At 34.6% G+C, this 26,473-nt stretch overlaps 1 protein-coding gene across 1 annotated transcript in view; it reads right to left on the minus strand.

Annotated features, from left to right (window-relative positions):
* The window catches only part of LOC136025537 (melanotransferrin-like), a 29,459-nt gene extending 11,032 nt beyond the window's left edge, over nt 1–18,427 (minus strand). The window contains exons 1-2 of the mRNA XM_065701566.1: nt 18,344–18,427; nt 8,967–9,109 (exon numbers count right to left, since the gene is read on the minus strand). Of these exons, the coding sequence (XP_065557638.1) occupies nt 8,967–9,109; nt 18,344–18,398 (198 nt within the window). The 5' untranslated portion in view covers nt 18,399–18,427. The remainder of the gene's footprint in view (nt 1–8,966; nt 9,110–18,343) is intronic.
* Nucleotides 18,428–26,473: the final 8,046 nt, after the last annotated feature.

A 26,473-nucleotide genomic window follows, 5' to 3' on the forward strand; every position in this document is an offset into this window, starting at 1 on the left:
TCACACCATCGCATTCAGTGCATCAGAGAACCCTACTTTTTTAATTTTCAAGCTCTTATCTACAAGAATGTGGAATTAATAGTTTTTGCCAGATGACCGATCACGGGTGCGTGTTTATTTGTTTTGTTTTTTTTTTCCCCATAGGTGATCGTATCGATCAAGTGGTCCTAGAATGTCGCGAGAGGGCTCATTCTAACAGAAATTAAAGTTCTAGTGCCCTTTTTAAGTGACCAAAAAATTGGAGGGCACCTAGGCCCCCTCCCACGCTCATTTTTCCCTAAAGTCAACGGATCAAAATTTTGAGATAGCCATTTTATTCAGCATAGTCGAAAAACATTATAACTATGTCTTTGGGGTTGACTTACTCCCCCAAAGTCCCCAGGGGAAGGGCTGCAAGTTACAAACTTTGACCAGCGTTTACATACAGTACTGATTATTGACATAAATCATTACATAATCATTTACATCAATCATTTACATAATATATTACAGTAATAACCTTTTCAGGATGATTTTTTGGTCGGGTGGTTGAGGGGAGTGGGCTACGTGGGAGGATCTTCCCTTGGAAGAATTTGTCATGGGATAAGAGAAATTCCATGAAGGGGGTGCAGGATTTTCTAGCATTATTTTCAAAAAAAAACATGAAAAAATAAGTATGAAAAAGTTTTTTCAACTGAAAGTAAAGGACCAGCATTAAAACTTAAAACGAAAAGAGATTATTACGCATATGGGGGGTCCATCTCTTCCTAAATAGCTCGCTCTTTATGCTAAAGTATTTTTAGTAATTTCAACTATTTATTCTACAGCCTTTGTGATTCAGGGGTCAATCTTAAAGAATTGGGGCAAAAGTAAAGCTTTAGTGTAAACAGTGAGGTATTAACGAGGGGGCAAGCCCCCTCATATACACAATAAAAATATGCGAACATAGAAGCTCGTTACGTAAGTTAATTTGTAAGTTATGTATATTTTTTACTAATAAAAACGTTCGTTAAAAATTCTAGTTGCCTTTTTAAGTAACCGAAAAATTGGAGAGGAACTAGACCTCCTCTCCCACCCTTTTTCTCAAAATCGTCTGATCAAAACCAAGAGAAAGCCATTTAGCAAAACAAAAAATAATAAGGAAATTTCGTTTTAATTATTCATTTGCGGAGAGCCAAAGTAAAAACATACTTTAATTCAAAAACGTTCAGAAATTAAATAAAAGAAAAACAAGTTTTTGTAACTGAAAGTAAGGAGCGACATAAAAACTTAAAACGAACAGAAATTACTCCGTGTATGAAAGGGGCTGTTCCTCCCTCAGCGTCCCGCTCTTTACGCTAAAGTTATTTACTATTTAAAAAATCAGAATTGAGAGAAAGAGTAAAACTTTAGCGTAAAGAGCAGGACGTTGAGGGAGGAACAGCTCCTTTCATACACAGAGTGCTTTCTGTTCGTTTTAAGTTTTAATGTCCCTCCTTACTTTCAGTAAAAAAAAACTTGTTTTTTTATTTATATATATATATATATATATATATATATATATATATATATATACATATATATATATATATATATATATATATATATATATATATATATATATATATATATATATATATATATATATATATATACTCATAGGGGCTTGAAACCTCTAGAGTGTTCTCTGATATACTTATTTTGATGGTGTAATAATTTTCATCAAGATCGCCTGCCATTTCGGGGTGTTTTTCCCATTTTTCAAAAATCAGGCAATTATTTTTCTCTGGCTCGTAACCTTCGCTAAATAACTTTACATTAATGAACTTTTAATATCTAGAAACACCATAAAAAGCAGAATTTTTTGCTGTGGTAACTTTCATTCTCTCTGTATTTGAGTGAGGAGTTTGTGTTACGATGGCTGATGCAACTACATTGAACAAATTCAAAGTAGCCGTAAAACCCACTTCTTTGCTATCTCTGCCTAAACTCAGACAAAATTAACTCAACCCTTCGAAGAAAGATATTGAAAGTAAGATTTGTACAATGTAAGAGAGGGGAATTTTGATTTGTGAGCTATGAGATAGGGGAATTCCCCCTAAAAATGTATATAGCAATCTCTATAATTGGCGATTTGACACAGTTCGAATTCTTGAGATGAGAAATATGATTAAACTGAAAAATGTAGATTTAACTGATTTGAAATGTCTTTTTAAATGTGACGGCTGAAATGCATCAAGAATAAGGATTTACAGTTAACTATAGCGAAGACCTCAAACTCGGAACTAATTGAAGGAAATAGGTACATCAAACCACACACTAGAAGAGAATTGTTAGCCTTAGTAGAAATGTCCATTTAATTATTTCGGCTCTTGAAGAAAGAAAACCACTGAAAATTTCTGAGAATAATAGACTAAACTTGGTAAATCAGTCATATTGACCAGCCCGCCAAGGGCGTTGTTATCATTAACATGAATTCTTTGAATTAATTTCAACCTAGTCTCCCCATTTACCTGAGTTGGCAACCTACCTCAAAAATTTATTTTTAATCCTTACTAACCTAGAAGCAGACAAGGCGAATAACCAGTTCATTGGAAATGACAGTGAAGGTTCTTCAGTCAATTAGTAAGTTGTAATGTTTCAGTAGCCTTGACTTTACATTGAATTCAAAGGTCTGTCAGTGTTTCAAAAATACAAATAAACCTCTTTACAAAACAGGTTGAAAATTTAAATGGGTTAGCATACTTGGCCTTGATAGGAATACTAATGTGGTAAAATTGACCCAAGCAACGTCATTTAAATCTCAAGATAAGATGACCACTGCACAAATTGACTGCCAAATGAAAGATGTATGTGCACATCAAAACTGGAAGACAACTATCTTGAAGATAAAATTATTTGTTGCGCATAGTGTTATATGCAAGAAATTGATTTACTTATCCAACTGTTTTACAACAACAGGGGAAGAGGAATATGAATAAAGAGGAATTTAGAAGAACAAGAGAATTTAGAATTTCATACCACTATTTTTCATCTTTTCTTTCATGGGAAATTCTTCGGACCAATCTCAAGATAGAATTACTACCACTCAGCACTTATGCGCCGAGATACATGTAAACATGTTCACACAAAAAACCACGCAATAAAATGGCCAAAAAAAAGAAAAAGGAGAAATCAACATACAAAAGCAACGAAAAGAATAAATTAAACAAAAGATACAAAAAAGAAAAACAACACAAAACATCAATTAAAAGAAAAAAACGCTAATACATGCATCGCCATCATAGAAAACCCTCCCGGTAGATCATGCCCAAGCGAATGAACCGCGCCAGACTTCTAATGCTTATAAGAGACTCATTTCCCAAAAACGCTTATGGTGAAGGGTGGTTATTAGCCAGAAGAGAATAAACACATACGTAAGCACATACAACCCTGTGGTAGTATAATGGATTGAGACTGCTTGGCAACACAGGGCCCAGGGATCCACCCTGGCTGCGGCAAGGTTGGGCGAGAATGTGGTTTATTGTTCCTATAAAAAAGGCCCAACAACTGAGACGTTGATTCGACACCCTATACGCGAACAATGATGCCGCTGAAGTCGTTGAGTAGGTATTGCAACTAACTCCCTGCACAACCAAACCGCTTGAGACCATCACAGCTGCACACACTCCTCATCCGCCCCAATCTGTTTAGAACTTGTATCTGTATCTCCTCCCATGTAGTTCCAATGCCCCTTAAATACTTTTTATAACCTCTTCTCACCACATTCGGATACCTCATGACCTTCCTTTCACTACATCCCTAGAACATGGGATTGGAGCACTTCCTTCGCAGTTTACTGTTTGATATATGGCAATTGATACGAATAGGCGTAAAAGTTTATTGCGAAACCAAATTTTCTGGGAATAAAAAAATGAGCTTGAAATCCACAGAAATGGCGGTAGAGCAAAATAAAAAGTACATCATTGGAACTTTATTCCACAAAACCATAAACTGGACAGCAAGAGCAACAAGGAAATCACTTTTTTTCATGGGTAGTACTGTGTCTCCTTTTTCCCCTGGATGGTCGTATCGAACCATTGATCGCAGATTATTGAAAGAGAGATCATTTGAAGAGAAAGCGCAAGATCTAATGCCCTTATATAGTAACAAAAGAGATTACACCACAGTAGAATTCCGTTTTCTGTCATTTTGTGCCACCGAAAAGGCCAATTTTTGCCCAAAGAGAGCCAACATGCCAGGGAATGCAAATTCTATAGCTAATAGGTTTTTTTTTTAATCTAAAACTCAAAGCCGGAGTCGTTGGACCCTTCCATCTTCAAAAAAAGAAAAACACTTTTCTTTACGGGTGGCAGTGAAACACCTTCCTTTTTTCTTCGGTTTTTTTTTCGCCAAGGCTAGCAGGCTACCACAAGATCATAGAGACGTAAGTCGTTTTCAACCCCCAAAAATTCCCGCTGGAAAATTCCCCCACGCAAAAATGAACAATCAGAAAGTACAAAATGAGTACCTCAAAATGTCTATCAAATGTCCTATGGGGTAGCAAAAGGACAAGATGTCATTCTGTTTAAAGAAATTTCACATGCGTTTTTCAGCTACAAAATTGAAAAAAAAAATGAATGAAATCAAATAGTTGATAAAACTTCCTAGCAAAAATGTAAACGAAACATACAAACCAGATAAAAAGACAAAAACTGACAACGCGTAAAGTAAAAAAGAATTAAAATCTCGAACCAGAAGAATCAAAAAAGCTAACAGTGTGAAAAACAAGAGCTGAGAGCTCATATGGCACTTGTGACGAGGCCGGAAGAGCAAAGAGCTCATATGGTATGAGCTCTAGCAAAATTCTAAAAATCAATAGATTGATTTAAAAGGAAAATCAGAGGCTTAATGCCAGTCGGGATTTAAAATAAGTGCTCTGAGTCACGAGGTCCTTCTAAATATTAAAATTCATTAAGATCCGATCACCCAATCGCAAGTTATAAATACCTCATTTTTTTCTAATTTTTCCTCTCCCTTCAGCCCCCCAGATGGTCGAATCAGGGAAAACGACTTTATCAAGTCAATTTGTGAAGGTTCCTGACACGCCTACCAATTTCCATCGTCCTAGCACGTCCAGAAGCACCAAAATCGCCAAAGCACTGAACCCCACCCCCTAACTCCCCCAAAGAGAGCGGATCGAGTACGGTTACATCTATCACCTATCTATGACGTTTGCTAATTTTACCTACCAGGTTTCATCCCGATTTCACCGCTCTAACCGTTTTCCAAGATTTCCGGTTTACCCCTCCAACTTCCCCCTATGTCAATAGATACGGTCAGTTTCTAAGATATCTGTTTCCCCCCTCCAGCCCCCTATCTCCCTGGATCCGATTCGAATTGAAAACGGAGCCTCTGAGACATGATCCTTCTATATATCAAGTTTCATTAAGATCTGATCACCCATTCGTAGAATAAAGATACCTCAATTTTCACGTTTTTCAAGAATTCCAGTTTCCCCTCCAACTCCCCCCAATGTCACTGGATCTGGTCGGGATTTAAAATGACAGCTCTAAAGCACAAGATCTCTCTAAATACCAAATTTCATTAAGATCTGATTACCCGTTCGTAAGTTACAAATACCTCATTTTTTTTAATTTTCCGAATCACCCCCCTCCCCTCCCAAACTCCACCAAAGAGAGCGGATCCAGTCTGGTTATGTCAGTCACATATCTTGGACTTGTGCTTATTTTTCCCACCAAGTTTCATACTGATCTCTCCGCTTTAAGCGTTTTCCAAGATTTCCGGTTCCCCCCAACTCCCTCCCCCAATGACACTGGATCCGGTCGGGATTTAAAATAAGAGATCGAAGTTACGAGGTCCTTCTAAATACGAAATTTCATTATTTTTTTCTAATTTTTCAGAATTAATCCTCCCCCCCCCAACTCCCCCAAATAGAGCAGATCCTTTCCGGTTATGTCAATCACGTATCTAGGACTTACGCTTATTTTTTCCCCAAGTTTCATCCTGATCCCTCCACTCTAAGCGCTTTCCAAGATTTTAGGTCCCCCCCCCAAACTCCTCCCAAAGTCACCGAATCCGGTCGGTATTTAAAATAAGAGCTCTGAGACACATTATCCTTCTAAATATAAAATTTCATTAAGACCCGATCACCCGTTCGTAAGTTAAAAATACCTCATTTTTTCTAATTATTCCGATTTAACTGTCCCCCTACTCCCCCCCCCCCCAGATGGTCGAATCGGGGAAACAACAATTTCTAATGTAATATGGTCTGGTTCCTGAAACGCCTGCCAAATTTCATCGTCCTAGCTTACCTGGAAGTGCCTAAACTAGCAAAATCCTTTTTACATCTGGTTCTTTTGTTACCTCTTATAAAATGTTTTACCCCTTTTTGACATCTGAGTGACAATTTGAGGTATCTATTTTGAACTTTCTCTATGGCTGCTCAATTTTGCGTGGGGGAATTTTCCATGAAGGGGGAGATTATCCGAAGAAATTTTCCGCGGTGGGAATTTTCCGGGGAAGAATTTCTCTTTCCTGTTTATCCTTCACAGACGCAAAAATAACTTCGTTCCATTTCAGATATTTACATTGTCTTCTAACAGCAGATTTCGTTGTGCAGCTTTTCCTTTGCAATTCATTGTGATTCTTGTTGTTTCTTATTCCATGGCTTTTCTTTAGTTGTTCAGAGTCATTTGCCATATTGTGTAATTTTGCATGCTTCATGATTACTAAAATTGACTAGACCACTTTTTTGGGGGGGGATGATCTAATTCATGCTCTTGAAATGTATATAAATATGACATATATTTTATATTATATAAATATGACATATATTTTTATATTATATACTATAAAATATTTTATATTTTATATATTTTTATATATATAAATATATGACATTATTTATATATTTTTCTCAATATACTTAATCTCAAACAATTGAAGGACGTGCATACAGTAATGTGGTATTATGATATCCAATCCTCAACAAATTATTTCCATGATTTGGGTATAATTGGGATTCCCACTTCTCCTGCCCAATGCATCCGCTCCAAGAAGTATCGCCTTCTGCCAATCAAATCAGAAAGAGCTAGATTCTCAATCAGATACAAGATTCCCCATATTGTAAATAAACTTAACTTAGTAGAAATGTCCCGAAGTTTCAAAAGTCGATTTTCTTTGAAAAACATATTTCAAAAATAGTTCTTTGCCTGGATGTCGGGATTAATTAATAATAGATTTTAGTATGTATTTTGCTGTGGTATTCTCACGCTGGGGTGGCCTCCTCTATTATCTCCTACCTTGTATGTTTTTTTTTTGTCTTAGTTTTTTTTTCTCTTTTTGAAATTATTAGTATGACGAGACGTTGTGTTTTTTTTTCTATGCATTTGTACTGCCCCAGCCTTACGAGCTCTGCTCTCTGTCGGGGCATAACATTGTTTTGTATATTTTTAATTTGAATTAATAAATACTGATTGATTGATTGATTGATGACGTTAGTCACATGATTTTTTTCTCTCTAAAATTAAGGACCTGAACGAATTTTCTCAAACTCATGGCCTATCAAGATCTTTTTTACAGGCCAGAAAATCCCAGGATTCCACTGTTCAAGAAAATGTGGAATTTTTTCCCCAAAAAATTCATAAATAAATATATAATTATAATTACATCACGGTTAATCACTCCAAGAGAGTATGTATATGTATATATATATATATATATATATATATATATATATATATATATATATATATATATATATATATATATATATATATATATATATATATATATATATATATATACTTATCTTTGTATGGCATACCAGGCAAATACATTAAAGTGATTTGTGCTATGTACGAAAATAACACTACTGCAGCTAAGGTAGCAAATTAGGTTAGTAGCTGGTATTGTATTAACCCACAGAGGGTTGTGTTCTGTCCCTCTTTACATGGATAATTTTGATGAACTTTGTCTTAAGGAGCACAGGAAAGGCAATGGGAGACCACGGAATCGAACGGGGAGGAAAAACTCTCCTGGACTTAGATTAATGCTGGTGGTTTAAGCACCCTAGATGAAAGTGTGAGCAAAATTTATGAACTTTTAGAGATTTTGCGAGTTTGGGGTGCTAGAATAGGTTTTAAAATTAATGCTAAGAAGACTAAGTCACTAAAGCTAGGAATAAGCAAAAATGAAAAGGTGATATATTTGGTAACGAAAAGGTTGGTCAAGTTGGCAGCTTTACTCACCTTTATAGAATTATTAGTAAAGACGGTGGGAGCAGTGAAGATGTTAAAAGTAGAATAGCCAAGGCTCAGCGTGTTTTTTCATAGTTAAAAAAAAATTGGAAGAATAGGAAGACTAGTCTGCAACCCAAGAATAGAATATTGGAAGGTACAGTGATGACAGTGGTCAAATATGGCTCTGAAGCATGGGTACTTTAAAAGGGGATGAAGATTTGCTAGATGTTTACCAGAGAAACTGCCGACGAATTGTTCTGGGTACCCAGCTGACTGACCGTATTTCAAAGAGTAGGTTATACAAAAAAAGTGGTTCAATCCTGCTTTCTAGGGCTATACTGAAAGAAAGGTTGAAATTGCTAGGGCAAGTTCTGCGGATAAGGGATGACAGATTGCCGAAGATTGTCCTTTTCGGCCAACCGTCTAGGGCTAAACAGAAAGCAGGTCGTCAGTGGTTGGAGTGGGAGGATGTCAAAGAAAGATTTAAAGGAAATGATATCTTCCTTGGAAGGTGTAAGGAGAGAGGCTTTGAATAGATTGGGATAGAGGAGGAGCGTACATAGCTGTGTTGGCCTCAGGCGGCTTGGTGCTGTGGTGAGTTCTTAGTAGTAATAGTAGTCCGAAAAATATACTTGGATTAAGATCTAGATAACTCAAATCAAGATTTAGCATGAAGTAAAATTCAAACTCCTCAGTAATATAAATATACCTTTTCTTCTTGTTTCTGAATAACAAGTTTACTCTGAAAAAAAAAAGAATATTTACCTGGACACAGTTAATTTTAAATCTGTCCTTTTGAATTCGAGATTCAAAAAAGTAACGACTTAAGGCTTCTGACATTGAATTGCATTTTGATTGTTCTGGTTCTGATATTGTGCACCATTTCAAAATATCTGATTGAGCAGCAGCTGGAAGAAGAAGAAAAATGTAAATCAGGGTTTATATCTCGAAACGCTTCTCTTCGCAATAAAATAAAATGTTTGCAAATACATAGCCTACCCACTACGACAGCAAAGAGCATGGTAGCACAAACTCGCGGTCTGGACGGAGGAAATGTTTCTAGAGGAGCTTCTCTTTCTAATTTCATCTGACGTTTCCCTCAGTAAGATTCACACGATATAGTACACAGTTACACAATACAAAATCAGTCTGAGTAGGAAATGGATCTTGAGAAAATAAGGAGGAGAAGGGAGAGGGAGAAAATTTCTTTATATATTGAATCTAATTTATATTTATTTCAATAGTTTTCCAAAAATAAGACCCTTTTTAAGAGCAACTAACCAATTTTCTAGTCATCTCCATTACTACCCCCCCCCCCCCCACCCAAATGAGATCCTTTTCAAAAGCATATGGTATGTAAAAATAGCGCAGTCACTGACAGTTTACAAAAAGTTCCTCTTGGAACTTTCTAGAAGTCTCAGAAACTTTTGATTTATTAACATTATAAAACAGGAAATGTTTAAAATATATTTTGTTTTCAGTAAAACCCAACAGATACCTTGACCTTTAGAGGGCTTAGGGAGAATTATCCCTAGTTCAGTTTGTAGTAATATCTGTTCGGCTCAATTTTGACTAATTTTTTTCTTAAGTTTGATGATTCATTGTAATTTTTTTTGTTTCGGGTTTCATCTATTTTTTGACAGTAATTTTTGTTCGCTTTAAGTTCGAACATTATTATAGGATTACAAAAAATTATGGTTCTATCCTGCTTTCAAGGGCTATAATGACAGAAATGTTGAGATGGCTAGGAAATGTTATGCGAATGAGGGATGACGAATTACCAAAGATTGTCTTTTTCGGCCATCCACCTAGGGCGAAAAAAGGGAAGTCATTCTAAATAGAGTGGAATAGGTCATAAGGAAAGATTTAAAGGAAATTTCAACTTCTTGGGAGGGTGTAAAGATGGAAGCTATGAGCAAATTGGGATGAAGGAGGAACGTAGGCAGCTATGTTGGCCTTCGATGACTTGGTGCTGCAATGAGTTGTTAGTAGTAGTTCTGCATATTTCTGCTCGTCTTTGATTTAATATAGCTCTTTTCTTTGAAAAACTTCTTTTTAGAAAAAAGTTCTTTAGCCAGCTAACACAACTAGATCTCATATCAAAGTAGATGTGAGATATATTCACATAGCCATTAATATTGACTTGACAGACGAAATTAAGAAATGTAATCTTCAACTCCCAACTAGAATGAGGTATCATTTGCTTCTCAAGCCACCATACAAGTAGGAAGTGAAGCCATCTTGCGAAAATGAGGTGCGACTCTGTCGCCTTATGAATGAGGTGAATTCATACCTTCACTACAAACGTATGTTTACTTAATGCTAGCATATGGGATGAAAAGGCTAAATTCCTAGTAGATTAATTTGCCTCATATAACCTAGCGCTTTGAGCAGAAATGCAGACATTTATAGCAGTGATGCAGGAGCCTTGAACTGTTACAAATCAAGTCAAGGAGTGATCAAAGGAGCTGAACTCCATATGCATAATTAGGTAAACACTGCTGTAACAGTATTTATCAAGTAAATTATTCAATTACTGTTCAAAGGATTTTGCGCCCATTATGGCTAGCAATATTAATTTTAAAAAAGGTGTTTCTGAGGGAACTAAAGAGCAAAGCTGAAACTTAAAACGAATAAAAATTATTGGTTCACAGTCTATCTAATAAACATCAATAAAACCAGTGCAAATAAACCAACTGATAATATTTTCCTCTATTTGTATGATTATAGAAAACTAGCGCTTTACTGAAAACACAAAACAATTTAGGAGTTTTGGTACAGTAGAAGCAAACCGATTAAAGGCACTTTTTGAAAAAAAATCAAGCATTTTAGAATTTTTGCTTTATTTCTTTTTTTCTCGTGTAATTTGGTATCACTTCTGCAAAATGAGCTCAGCACCACGATTGAATCTCGTTTTGGCTCTGAAAAAGACATTTCAGGACTAGTTTGTAGACAAGTCCGGAGTAAAGCCATCTTGGTGGTATCAGAACTATAGGCTAGCTTTAGAATTGGTATCATAACTTGAAATATTCCGTTGCATAGAGAGAAATAATCGGATTTCCGGAGTTGACATTATGGTTTGTTTGTTCTTAATTTCGAGTAACAATAAGGCGTGTTTTTTAAATCTAAAATTGTATATTACTCACTATTGGTGTCAGCTGTTGAGACCAAAATACTACCTGATAAATCAATCCATGATTTGTGTGTCCTGTTCAATGACTTTGCACCCATTAAAATAATATTTATTTTTATGCTTAAGTTTTGAGATAATTTTAGTTGTATACTGGATATTACTGATAAAAGGGCTGGTGGTAAGATTGTGAAAAGCGTTATAGATTAGTGTGGTGTTGTCAGGCTATGTACTCACTTTTGACTCCTAAATCAGTATTCTTGTTTATTTTTATACTGGCCTTTGGATGTTTTCAGTAAAGCACTAGTTTTCGATAATCATACAAACATAGGGAAATATTATCAGTTGGTTTATTTGCACTAGTTTTGTCGATGTATCTTAAATAGACTGTGAAGCAATAATTTTTGTTCCTTTTAAGTTTCTACTTCGCTCTTTACTTCCCTTAGAAAAACAATTTTTTTAATTAATTTTTGCCCGTTTTTAATTCAAAATTAATGTAGAACAAACACTGGCATGATCTATTTTACTTTTTTACTGGGGGGGGGGAACCCCCCTTCACATACAGAATAATTTCTGTTCGTTTCAAGTTTTAAAGTTGTTCCTTACTTCCAATTTATTTTGTGACGGTTTTCAAATAATTCTAGGAAATTGTCATCCCCCCTTGTAAATTTTCTGCTGAAAATTTTCCCCAGAAACTTTCTTTCCCATGGAAAATCTCCCTACAGAATCCCACCTTAGAGCCTGTCTGAATACTTCCTAGGCTTATATGAAACCCTTTCTTTGAAGATTATGGGAACCAAAAGGCACAATGAACTGACGAATTCGAATAACTTGATTTGTTTTTGTTTTTTTCGAAATAATAAAAGAAAATGTAAACAAAAGTGAAGTATTTTTTTCATCCAGAAATAATCTAAAAAAAAAAAATCAAGCACAAAATCACTCCAATTTTGGTGGCTAGTCGTAATTTTTTGGCACAGTAGGAATAGCACTGGTTAAGAATTAGCGTATTCTGACTTAACAAATACAGGTTATCCACATAATCATATATAAAGCACAAAACCATGATTGAAAACAAGCCCTTTAAAGACTAGAACATTTGACATCCTAATTCAAAATCCAAGCTCTACCAACTGAACTACGAATTCTATTAATCTAATTTAATCAACTGGATTTTGTAGGACCATCATTGCGCAGCTTACAGCCCTTTTCCCAAGGAGTATGGGATGTCAGGTCATCACCAAAACTATGGTAACTGGACCTTTCAACTATGCTGAAAAAAATAGCTGTCTCATAATTCTGATTGGACGGCTTTAGGAGAAAGAGGCCTGTGGAGGGGGCTAGCTACCCTCTAATCTTTTTGGTTGCTTAAAAAGAGCACTAGTAATTTTAATTTCTTCAAATGAGCCATTAAACCTCTCTTTTTGTTGTTCTGGTAACTTGCAAGCCCTGGTTACAAAAGGAAACATCAGTGCTACCCATGCAAAAGTGATTTTCTTTGTTGTTCAAGGCGGGGGACTCTAATTACCCTATACAAGATTTTTGACCATACCCGTTCCAATGGTGCAACTTTGATTTTGATCTGATGCTATTTTTGAGGGGTTTCAGGGTATTTTTCAGAATCATCTAAGATTTGTTTTCTCAATAAACTTTTACTTTTAAGATTAACCGAAATAATAGGTACCATTTCTGAATCAATGTCAGATGGCAATTTTTTCTCATTAGGCAGTCTTTTTTTTCAAAATACGCTTTTCAACTTTTGGTTACTATGGGCTATGGTTTGCTCTTTACTAGGTTATAGATACTACTGCAACCATGATAGAAGGCACAAAACCATGATTGAAAGAAAATACCAATACTGATATGCCCAATACAATACATGCAATACCGATACATCCAGTACCAGTACACGCGATACTACATACAGCCCTTCCCAAGGGACTATTGAGAGTCATATCACCATCAAAACCATATTAATTGGACCTTTTAACTATGTTGAACAAAATGGCAGTCTCAAAGTTCTTATAGGACAACTTTAGGGGGAGGGGGCAAGCTGCCCTCTAAACTTTTTGGTCACTTAACAAATGCACTAACAAATTTAATTTCTGTTTGAATGAGCCATTAAACATCTCCCTATAATGTTCTGGTCATTTTCTAGCACTGGTAGAAAAAAAGAGACACATCAGTGCTACCCATACAAAAAAGTGATTTTCCTTGGTGTTCAAGGTGGAAGACTGTAATTATCCTACAAAAGGCTTTCAACCATGCTGATTCCATAGGCATATTTTTATTTTGATACAACGCCATTTTCGAGGGGTTTCAAGCTCTTTTTCAAAATCGCCATAAATTACTTTCCACAATAAACTTTTACTTTCAAGATTAACAGAAACAGTAGTTAACGTTCCTGATTCAATATCAGATGCCAGATTTTTTCACAAGGCAATTTTTCTCAAGACCCGTCTTTATCTTTTGGTTACTATGGGCTGTGGTTTACTCTTTAATAGGTTGCAGCTATTGCTGCAACCATGGTTATTGGTTGTGAACATAATTTTAGCTTGGTATATAATCTTCATAATGAAATAGAATCCCAAATGAAAGCAAAAGAATTAGTGGAATTAAGTAGAAAAGAACGAGCCCCCATAATTTTATCATATGATGCCAATGCACATAACATGTTACAGGGGAGTTTTAATATAAATGAAAGGGGACATGAACCTTTGGAGAAACCAGGCTGGGAAGACCCTTACCTGGTGTAATAAATGGTCAATGCCCACTTTCATAACAAGAAGGAGAAAAGAGGAGTCAGATTTAAAAATATTCTATCACCATGATTCTTCTCACAATGAAAGATTAGACAAAGTGTCATGTGTGAGGAATCTCCCATTATTTCTGGTCCATTGAATAAAAAGATTTACTGTTGATGTACCTCAACATCAAAAAAGTAAAGAGCCATGTAAAGAAAACAGATTGGAATGCTTATAACTAAGTGTAAGTTGCAATACTTGATAATCTGCCCTCTAGCCAAGGTTACAATGATGAGGACCTGGACCAGGAAGTAGATTGACCTACAGAAAGCATGAAAAATAAATTTCAATCAAGAAACCCCCTGACACCAATGAAGGAAGGGGAGCAAAAAATAGTTGCTGAACTATGGAATTCAGCCAAAAAAAATGACTCAAAGGCTACTAAGAATTACCATCTAAACAAATGATCCCAGACACTGAGATTAATATTTGGAGGGCTTTAAATTCTTTACAATAGAAATGAATAAAAACTTCTTTACAATAAGAACTCATGGACAGTCATGGAGGCCTTATTGTGAAAGTGTGAAGATAGAAGAAGCTAATATTCAGCTACTAAAGACTCTAATAAAAAGAGCATCCAGGTCTACTTGAGAAGCATCTCAAGGTCAATTAAACACTCACATTGGACCCAGAAGAAACACTGAATTATGTGCTTTAAACGCATGTAAATGACCCAGAAAATAGTAGCCCTAAGCCTTACAGTATTTAACCCAAGTTAGGGGATATGCTGGTAAAAAGTTCATTTGTTTTACATAATTTTATCTGTTTCCTGGGTTCCTACAGCTGCAGTTTTTGGGATGCAAGAATCCTTAAACAAGACATATATACTAAAATTGCAGAATTATTCCTATCCAATTGGTTCTTTTTATCCACTAAAGTCTAGATGCCAAAACTAGAAAAATGAAAGTAAGTAGGAAACCACACCTTGTTCCTAACAGATATGGTTTCCAACAAATTAGTTGAGTTATTTCAAGGAGGCTGTTGAAGCTGGTGGAACATCAAAAAAGAATTCTTGAGTTAAAATTCTTAAGTCCTTCAATGAAAGTTCCTTGAAAAAGTCTTGTTTTCAGGGGATATTCCCCTCCTATCCGTGTCCCTTCTGTGCACATAAGGATATGAATATAATTTCCTATGTTACACTTAAAATGCATGGAAAATGTGATCAACCAACAAGAAACGCAAGAAAACCGTTTTTCAGCAAAGCAGAGAAAAACTGTTAATCAAATTAGCTTATTCACATGGCATCTTGTCCACAAAATACCAACTGGAAAAATGGCTTTATGCTAAAGTTTTCACATACCTGCAAAAAAAAACTTTTCATTAGTGACTAGTTTTCTGCAGCATAGTCTGAACATTCAATTTTGAACCTTTTTCAAAGACTAACCTTATAACAAAACAAATGCAGAACTGTTTCCTTTGTCCCAAACATCTTTCTTTTTATTAAGATGTTTCCTTTTGAACAACCCCTCTCCTATGATATTACCAACAATTATTCTGCTCTACAACATTTATTTTGATTAAATCTGTCTATGATTGAAACTGTTTTGATTTAGATACTTTGTTCTAACTTGTACATCATGTGTTAAGATTAGGTAGCATTTTCCAAGATGAGACTTGAGCTTCATTTTGTGTCTGTCATTAGACTCTACTATTTACTATCAGTGCATTTAAAATAATCAGCATTGTATACGGCTAAAAAAAAATTCGAAAAATTTAGAAAAATTCAATGATGAAACAATCCAATTTCTAGGTTGTCTAATATAGACTTAATTGTGAATTAACAGCTTAGATTGTGATCAGCTTTTCAATTAATGGATATCTTACCTATAATGTTTTCTTTTAGTTTTTTTTTATAACTTATAGCAACATCTGGAACCAGTAAGGGAGAGGGGATGGGGCACTTTGTCACAATAGCAACCATTATATCTGGAAACAGTGTTGACTAGGAAATCAAATAGAAGTATTCTTATGTTATTAGCCTGCATCCTAGTTTTACATTCAGAAGAGAACATAGACTGCAGTCTATAGCAGAACATATAGACTGCATATATAGATACATACTGCATATATAGATACATACTGCATATAGAACATATAGACTACAGTCTATGCAGAACACAGAACATAGGCATAGTGCAGAGACACTTTAAACAAATAGCAAATGGTGGTTTATGAAAAAAACTGCTATTTGGTCTTATTTTGATAGCAAATAAATCAAATTACTAAATGAGACAAAACAGAGCAGAAATATTAACATCTCCATGTCTGTTGAAACAATTAGATGTTTGTGTATCATTGCTCTACAGAAACTTATACTATACAAAACAATAATAACAAAAAATAACAAAAAAATGACAATAATAAAAAAAATAACAAAATTCTTACTTTACAATATGCAGAAAATCTCTTTTAACTATACTTTTTCAGTCAATTCTACTTTCATTCATAGTTTGATCTTCACATTTCTATCTTTAATAATATAATCTGTCCACTGTTCCTTTCTAAGTCTTTTTATGGTTGAAATGGGTGTGTCTCAATTTTACAAATAGATACATAAGTCAGACATTCCAGAAATTTCCTATGTTTTTTCCAAAATTCTCAAATACTTTAAACTCCTATAGTTATTCAAAACATTTTGAAGACACTTGCACACAAATGATAGATATATTCTTTCAAAATATCAAAGAAAACAATTAAAAGTACAATTTCAAAAAGAAGGAAACATGGAAATCTCATTTTCTTGGTTTTCTCCAAAATCCCCAAATGCCTGAAATCCCTAGTTATTCATGAAATTGAGATGTGCAAACACTTTGAATACACAGACACACTACAGATAAATATATATTTTTTTTAATGCAGATTCAAATAAAAGGGAAGGTAGAACTCTCATCCTTTATAGAAATTTTCTCCACATTGTAGAGTAAGAGTTTTACTAGTTGAATGTTTTCTTTATATGCTTTAAATTTAGTCTGTAACCTCCATTATATTTGGAAAGATGGTAAACCTGCATGAAGATTCCCCTTGTGAAGGAAACACTATAATAACAAATGTGTAGTACTATTACACTTTTTTAAATACAATAGTTGGTAAAATAACTGCCCTACCTCCCCCTGTAATAAGGCTAGACATAGCCCTAGACAGGTATGGAAAAACTTCCAACTTCCATGGAGCTCTTTACTTTCTTTGAAAAGCTCATTTTATGGAAAAAGTTTTCTAATTTATTTATCTAAGTATCCTCATTTTTTCACAATGACATGATACTGTTAAACAAGTAAAGAATAGATTGCCTATTTAACATGGATGCAATGATTAGCCTACATCTGGAATAACTAGATTAATATATTATTTGGGGCCAGCCCAGGGACGGATCCAGGTTTTTTCTTAGGGGGGGGGATAATAGGTTTCTTCAATAAACTTGTGAACAAAGAAATACCCACAATTAAAAGGGAACCTCAACAATTATGTGTTGTAGGTAGGTAATAAAAATGGTCATAAATTGAATCTAAAATCAGGTGAGAGTTTAAGTTCTAATAAATATTTTGAAATTAAAATGGTATAAAATATTGATACAAAAAATAGTTAGTTATAAAAACCACCCACCACAAAAAAGCTGTTCACCATCTATAAAAAAAATATGATATTTAATATTTTCTGCATAATTTTTTGCCTTTGCATTTCTAAGCACTATAGCAAGTGAGTTAAACTTTTAATTGCAAAAAAAAATAATTGATCTTGAACCATCTTTTGGGGTCATGCACTCTTTGTGACAATTGTAGACCAAACCATTTAGCATGTTGCCTAACTTTGTGCCATTGCCTAGTAACTATGATAGTTATGAAGAGTGATTAATGAAGATAAAGACACAACTTGTATATTCATAAAAGATATATTAAACATTAACAAAAGTATAACAGTTATCTACTTTGAAGTTATCTAATGTTAAACATTAAATATCCAACAATACCCAGTTTTAAACCCTAAAAGCCTTTAAGAAAGGAGTTGACAAGACTAGGTTAATGCTGGATGGAGGCTAAGCTAGGATATTACACTATAACCTTAAAACAACTTCAGCAAGATTTTCTGCACAAGGTTCATTTATCTTAATATGCCCATCAGAGCAAGTTAAGATAATGCCACCTTATCTTGCTGAATATGAGATTTAATGTAAGGAAACTTCAAGCAATAAATTACATATGATTAACTCAAATTACCAAATGAGAAGAAACACAGCAAAATTAACAACATTATCCACGCCCGTTGAAACATTTAAATATTTCCATAAATCAGTGTTGCCGAAAAACTAAACTAAAAATTTCATTACCTGGCCAGTTTATACTTTTCTCACGACCCTAGCGCTAACTATGTATCCCGTTTTAATTTCTTGGTTAAACGATATCAAAATTCCATGCGCAAAAGTTGTAATATTGACTAGCCAGAATAAAGATTTTTATGTATCATCTTTTTAAAATGGAAAAGGTGACAGCCTACAGCAGCAATTTCACATTTACAAGAGGATATTGTAAAACATGCAACGACAGGGCATTAGTAGGCAACAACTAAAAGCAAATTAGATTGATATGGACTATTCAAACCAATTACTTGTAATTTGAATTTCCTTTTTCTCTAGCACTAGTGTGACATTATAATAAATAGAAACAAGTGTCATAAAATTAGTTAAAGAAAAGTATTTTTCTTTTTATCGATATTTCTGAACACGGGGTAAATCAGGTATTTTGTTGAGCCCAAACCAAATGAGCAGAAATATTTAACCATTGAAAATGTTATGGAGTTTAAATTAAGAAATAAGTAGAATGAATATCAGCAATTACTAAGACCTATCGACACCAAAGTCTGTAGAACATTACAGACACCAAGCAATGGTGATTTCACATTGCTAAGTAAGCAAGACAAACTGTTTTACATAATGCATGTTAGATTGTAAATTTGTTACTAATTGATTGGATTTTAGGGCTGTCTAGGGTTATAACGAGAGAAAATTTGAGATAGTTAGGGTGTGCTCTGTGGATGAAAGATGATAGATTGTCCTTTTCGGCAAATCGTCTAGGGCTAAACAGAAGGCAGGTTGTCTGCGGCCGGGTTGGGAGGATATCGTAAAGAAAGATTTAAGGGAAATGGGAACTTTCTGGGAGGCTTAAAGAGGGAGGCTATGAATGTTGGCTTCAGATGGGATGGCGCTGTGGGATGGTAGTTGCTGTTTTACTGATAGCAGCCATAGTTTTCATGATTTTCTAATATTAATTTATAAAACTTCTTTAACAAAACAAATTTTCAAAGAAAAGTAAAGAGGTCCATTAAGCCAAAAATGAACAGAAGTCAAATTCAAATAATTTTCCAAGCGTAAATGTACCACAAATCACCATTAATATTTAAATGAAACCAAAACGAGCAGAAATTACAATAAATAACCGAGTCAAACTCAATACAAGCAAAATTTAATATCAGTAAGGCTCACAAGCCCCATGTCTTTTCAAGATGACAATATAATATTCACTTTATGGAAAAAACAAATGACCGTGAATTGTCAGTTTAACATACATATACAGATGTTTCTTCCTTAAAATTTTGATAATGATTTATTGATTACAGTAAAAACAGTAAAAATATTTAAAATGTTTTTTTGTTTTAATTAAAATGCAAAATATTTTCTAGTCTTGAAAAGGCATGGGGGTTGTCAGCCCTACTAGTGTTAATTTTTGGTTGTTTGAACTTGATCCGGTTATTTGTTGTAATTTCTGTTTGTTTTAGTTTCATTTATTTATGGATGATGATTTTGGATTTTTATACTTGGAAGATTAATTCAATTTGTTTCTGTTCATCTTTGGCTTAGTAGAGCTCTATACTCTATTTTTGAAAAACTTGTGTTGGGGAAAAAAATTTTAAAGTTAATTTCCGTTCGTTATTTTTGAGATAGTTTTTTTAATGGGGAAAAAATAGATCTTTTCTTTTTTTTCTATAAGATTCCATAGTTTGGCTTTCTATTTGTGTGTGGGTAAAACTTTTTTCAACAATTTTAATATGGACACAAATAATATTGTTTAATTTAATTTTATACCTCCTCAATTCGACCTGAGAAATGAAACTTAATATCATTCCTAAAAAAAAATATATTTATACTCTTTGACAACCTGGAGACACATACAATCTTTTGATTTTTTTTAAATCATAGGAGCAGAAGTAGCAATAGTAGCAGCCCAAAAAGTTTTAGCTTAATGCCCAAGTCGTTCTAAACATATTGCTGAATTGTCTTATTAGCAACGATATACACAGTGCATTTTGATTAAGTTTTAAAGCGAAATGGGTCGATTGCATAATCGTGGGGGATTGGCATACCCATTAGCCCTAGAGACATAGTTGCTGGACCGTTCTACTATGCTCAACAAATGACTGTCTCGTAATTTTGACTGAATGTGTCTTGACAATGAATGGGCTTGGAAAAGGGCTTCTCGCTCTACAATCTCTTTTCACTCTAATTAATTTAAAAAGAAATATCTACAAAACAGGTCTTTAAAAGAAAAGTTAAGAACTCCATTCAACCTAAAACTAACAAAAAATATCAAATAATCAACCAAGCATAAGACTACCATAAATCAGCATCGATAAATAAATATAACCCAAAACGAACAGTTATTACAATAAATAGCCGAGTCAAACTGGAAACGAGCAGAGGCTTGAGCATGGCTCAAAAACCCCTATGCCTTCCCAAGGCTAGAACGTAATTTGCAATTTACTGGAAAAAAAATACAAATGAATGAGCATTGTCAGTTTAATGTACATACGCTGATAATTATTCCTTAGAATGTTCATAATATTAGATTTGTTGAAGTTAAAAAAAGTAAAAACATTTAAAAATTGTATTTTTTGTTCTAGCCTTGGGAAAGCACAATGGTTTTGAGACATATTTGTGTTAATTACTACTCGCTTTGAGTTTGACTCGGCTATTTATTGTAATTACTCGTCGTTTTGGGTTTCATTTATATATCGAGGATGATTTGTGGTAGTTTTACGTTTAGTTGATAATTTTATTTATTTTTGCTCATTTTTGGTTTAACGGAGTTCTTTACTTTTCGTTGAAAGACTTGTTTTATGGAAAGATTTGTTAAAACTAATTCGTTCGCTTTATATTAACGTAGTCTTTTCAGGGAAAAAGAAAATAACAGTTTAAATCTTTTGGGGTTTTCTTTAAGAACTTATAGTTTGGTCTGCTATCTGTATGCAAGACAAAATTTTTCAACAATTTTTAACAACATACACCGTTTTAAAAATCTGGAAACAGATAGTAGTGTTTGGTTTAATTTATATTTCCTCTAGTTGACCTTAAAAATAAAACTTGATACCATTCGCAAAAGAAATATATCTATGCTCTTTAACAGCTTGGATACACTCACACCCTTTTGATTTAGCTAACTTTTAAGAGCAGAAGTAGTAATAGAAGTGCCCCGAAAGTTTGAACATAATACCCTCAGTCGTTTTTGGGATACTGCAGAGGTTTATTATTGGCAATCAGCATGCAAACGCAGCTTCTTGATGTAATCTTAAGGCAGCATTTGGTTTTTAAACATAATGAGCAAATTGCATAACTGTGGGGGATTGACCTACGCAGTAGCCCTAGAGATTCAATTACAAGACTGTTCAGCTATACTGAACAAAGTAGCTATTTTAAATTTTGATTGGATGTGCTTGGAAAATTATGAGCTAAAGATGAGGACTGATTGCCCTTCAATCACTTCTGACTCTTAAAAAGGGCAGTAAAACTTTGAATTTCAAATCAAATTAGCTTTTACAGACTGTCAATGATGCTACTAGCTATGATAGAGCAGTGCTGCCTATGATATTGCTTATATGCCCTTTTAATGCTTCCATGCGTATAGTTTTTCCGTTTAATTGAAAATTCCACTACCCGTCTCAACTTAATACCCTCTGTTTCATTAGTTACAGTAACCGAAGAATTAGTATCAGAAGTACACACGTGGTGTCTTCTGGATAGTTCAGAATCTGTCACAACTTACCCTTAAAGATCTAATTTAATAATGTAAGCAGTTATTTTGATATCCCTTCGTCCCCGTATTCACAATCTAGATGATCATAGCTCGTTTTGATTTAGTTCAGCATCCACCTCAATATTCTTTGAAAGCTTCACCTTAATATCCTTAGCTTGTGTAGTAGCAATATATGTAGTAGCATTAGCAGCAGTATGCATATAGCACATTTTTTAACATTCCCTCCAATATACAATGAGATTTTTAACTTAATATCATCAATCGGTCCTAAAGCATTGGTGATATTTCCTCTTAACAACCTGTTTAGGGATATTATGTTTTGATTCATTTCAATACAGTTATGATATTAACAAAAATTTTCGTCTTAATACCTTTAGGTTTATTATTAGTAGCAGTAGCAGCAGTAGTTATAAGAGTAGAAGTAGGAGTAGAGTTAATAGTATTAGTCCTTGATTTAGTAGTAGTAGTAACAGTAGCAGTAATAATAATAGTAGCAGTAGCAGTAGTTGTAGAAGCAACAGTATTATTATGAAAATATTATCTTTTGGTTATTTCAACATACCCCACAAAAAATATTGTATCTTTTAATTTCATATAAGAAGCCTTTTCTAAGATATTACTGATATGCCTTTTTGCCAACCTGCATACAGATGGGAGGTTGTCACCCGTACAACAGGAATTTTCAGAAATATTATCTGAAAACTGGACCTTCATACCTTTAGGTATAGTTGTAATAGTAGTCACAGCAGTAGTATAACTACTCAACTTAATACAATTAGTCATTGCTATGACATTGTCGGTTTGCTCTTTTGATAACCTGTATATTTATATACTTCTTGAAACTTTCATCTTAATGCTTTTAACCTTACAAGTAGTTGCGATAGATGTAGTTGGGGTAATATTAATAGTTTGAGAAGAACTAGTAAATGTTCCAGTAGCAGTAGTATTAGTAGCAGTGTGTGCGTATTGCTTTTTGGTCAATTGATCTTCCCCTTTAAGTATTCTCTGAGAGTTCCAACTTAATACACAAATTGGTTCTTAAGATACACTATTTTGACAATTTAAATGCAGCCAATGTCTTTGTTAGTTCCAACTTGCCATCAATTTTATCTCAAATGTTACCTTCATGGACTTAGCCTCAATAGTACTATTATCAAAGTAGTTTTACTGGTAGGAAAAGTAGTTGCAGTGTTAGAGTTGTATTTGTAGTAGTAGTAGTAGTAGTAGTAGTAGTAGCAGTAGTAGTAGTAGCAATATTAACAGCAATAGTAGCATGTACATATTGCCTTTTGGTCGATTGAACGTCACTTTTATGATGCCCAGGAAGTTTCACCTTGACTCGTTAAGCCGTTCTACTATTTGTATAACGGAAAAGGAAAATTATTAAAATTTTACATTAATTTGTAAAAGGAAAAGTATAATTCTACTATTTGTAGTAAAAAATATACTTCCTGAAAATACCAAATTAATATACTCAGTCATTCCTGAATTGCATACTTTTCCTTTTAACAAGCCAAATACATATAACGTGTTGTGATTTAGTTCAACACTCCCTTCAACATTTCCTGAAAGACTCATCTTAACACCCTTCGTATTTTGGGAAGGTAGAAGTAAAACATGCATACCTTTTCTCGATAACATAAACTACACATAAACAATGGACAAATTACACACTTACAGCCCTTGCCCAGAAGCCTCGAGGGGGGGGTGACATCCCCAAACGCATAATTACTCAACCTTTCAACAATGCTGAGAACAATTTATGCCTATAAACTTTGATTGGATGTTGTTTTGGGGAAATGATGGGTGTAGGGGGAGGGGGGTCTCTCAAATCACTTTGACTCTTAAAAGGGGCCATTATAACTTCCAATTTAAAATCAAATGAGACTCGTCTGAGTCTAATATGATCACCATTCCATAAAAAGCTTTAAATGTCCAACAGCACAACTTGCAACCCTCGCCCCAGGCTCTGGTGGTTTGTATCAACCCCAAAAGCATTGTTATGTGATCTTTGGACTATTTTAAATAAAATGATTGCCTCAAAATTTTTATTTGATGTATTTGGGTAAAACACGACGTATTGAGGGGGTATTTTTGCCCTCAGATCCCTTTGACTCTTAAAAAGGGTACTAGAAATTCAGATTACCAATCCAATGAGTCCCCTCTGAAGCATATACAGCCATTCTTTCAAAAGAACCCTATATGCCCCGGGCATAACTTACAACCCTTGTCCTGAAAGCTCTGGGGCAGGATTGTCTTCCTTGAAGATATAATTTCCGGACCCTTTGACTACAATGAGCAAATTCGCTAACTCCAAGTTTTGACTGGAAGTCTTTGGGGAAATAGTTAGTGTAGGGGGGTTGGCTTGTTGCTCTCAAATCGCTTTTGACTCTTAAAAAAGGATTATCTGTGGACTATTTTGAATAAAAGGCCTGTCTCAAAATATCTATTGGATTACGGGAAACACGACGTAATTATGTTTGTGTGGGGGGGGGGAGGAAGGTAGCTGCACTCTGATCACTTTGACTCTTAAAAGGACACTAGAACTTCTGATTACCGATCCAATGAGTCCCCTCCAAAGTATATACGACCACCCTTTTAATTTCCAATCGACTGAGTCTTTTTTGAAGTATCTACGACAACTCCTTCGATACGAAGTGCCCTGCTCTAAGACCAACAAAAAAAGAAAAAAAGCAATAAATTGTGCCAGCATCGTTCTTTACTTACGTAGCGCTTTTGTACTGCCTATGAGAAGGATCACTAAAATTCTTAATTTTGAATCGAATTAGCTCTTTTTATAAGTTGCAATGATGTTTCCAGCTATTCTAGAGCGGTGCTGCCCAAGATATTGCTTATATGCCCTTTTGAAAATCGGCATGAACATAGTTTTTTTTTGTTTGATTGAAACTCCCCTAAACTGTCCCCAAAAGTTTCACCTTAATACTTTTAGCGTCATGAGTTACAGTAACTGTACTGGTGGTATTAATAGCATACACAAGGTGCCTTCTGGCTAGTTCAAAATCCACCATAACTTACCCTTAAAGGTCCAAGTTAATAATCCAAATCGTTATTGAGATATTGTTTTGTCACCTTTTTGAAAATCCACATGCTCATTGCTTTTATTTATATAGTTCAAGCTCCGCCTGAATATTCCTTAAAAGCTTCGCCTTAATACTCTAAGCTTACGTAGTTGCAATAGTAGCAGTACGCTCATTGTACCTTTGATTTTGGATCTTTGGGGCTCGGGAAGTGATTTTTGTGTCTTTTGTGATTTGAATAACTTTTGTCTTCTTTGGGCTTATTCGCATGCCAAAGTTATTTGATGCGGATTTAAGTTCGGAGGCTTCAGTTTGTGCAAGCCTGTCGAGGTCACATGCATAAGCTAGTGTGTCGTAGATGACATCGTTAATGATTACTCCGACGTGGTTCTTGAGCATGGACAGTGTGGTGTGTGAAAGGAGGTTGACAAGTTGTGGAGAAAGACTGCAGCCTTGCAGTAGGTCTGAAGTTGCTGCAAACTGGTATGTTAGGCCTTCTGGGGTGTGAACACAGCTGCGGTGTTTCTCATGTATGCTTTTAATTATGTTCACAATATTTATGGAAACTCTGTTGTGGGTCAGTAAATGCCATAATCCATTTCACCATACTAGATCGAATACTTGCTTGAAATGATAAATAGCTATAGGATTTCTTTGCCATAATCAAGACACTTTTCTGTCGGTTGCCTTACTACAAAGATTTGGTCAGTGATAGACTTTCCAGGGCAGAAATTAGCCTTAAAGTCGCTGATTATATGGTCTTTTATGGCTCTGATTTGGTTTACCTTATTATGATTTTAGCTGGGTGACTTGGAAGGCTTATGGGCGGATGGTTTTTGCAATCATTTTAAGGGTCTTTCTTGTGGAACAGTACAATAATTGCCTTCGCCCATGTTTTTAGAAATGGTAGATCGACCATACTGTCAATTTCACTTGTAACACAGTATATATATCTAGATACACGATTATCTCCTATGTCAACCATTAGACAAAGCCGGGCTGCAATGTTGCTCCTCCGGAGAAAGTTTAAACCAAGAGAAAAATAAGCAATATTAGATTTTTTGTTCATGGGTAGGCCACGTGTGGCATCGGTATTCACAGATTTGAGGACAGAAAAAGAAATAAGACGAATAGAACGTCTAAGAGATAAGGAAGAATGCAATACATTGAAGAGACAAAAAAAGAGAAAAATAATTGGTAAGGCTGTAATAAGGCAAAAGGCAAAGATAACATTGGTTTGAGAATGAAAAGCAAAACAAAGAATGCAGTTATAAGGATAATCAAG

Source organism: Artemia franciscana, chromosome 3 (assembly GCF_032884065.1).
Source record: "Artemia franciscana chromosome 3, ASM3288406v1, whole genome shotgun sequence".
Taxonomy (NCBI): domain Eukaryota; kingdom Metazoa; phylum Arthropoda; class Branchiopoda; order Anostraca; family Artemiidae; genus Artemia; species Artemia franciscana.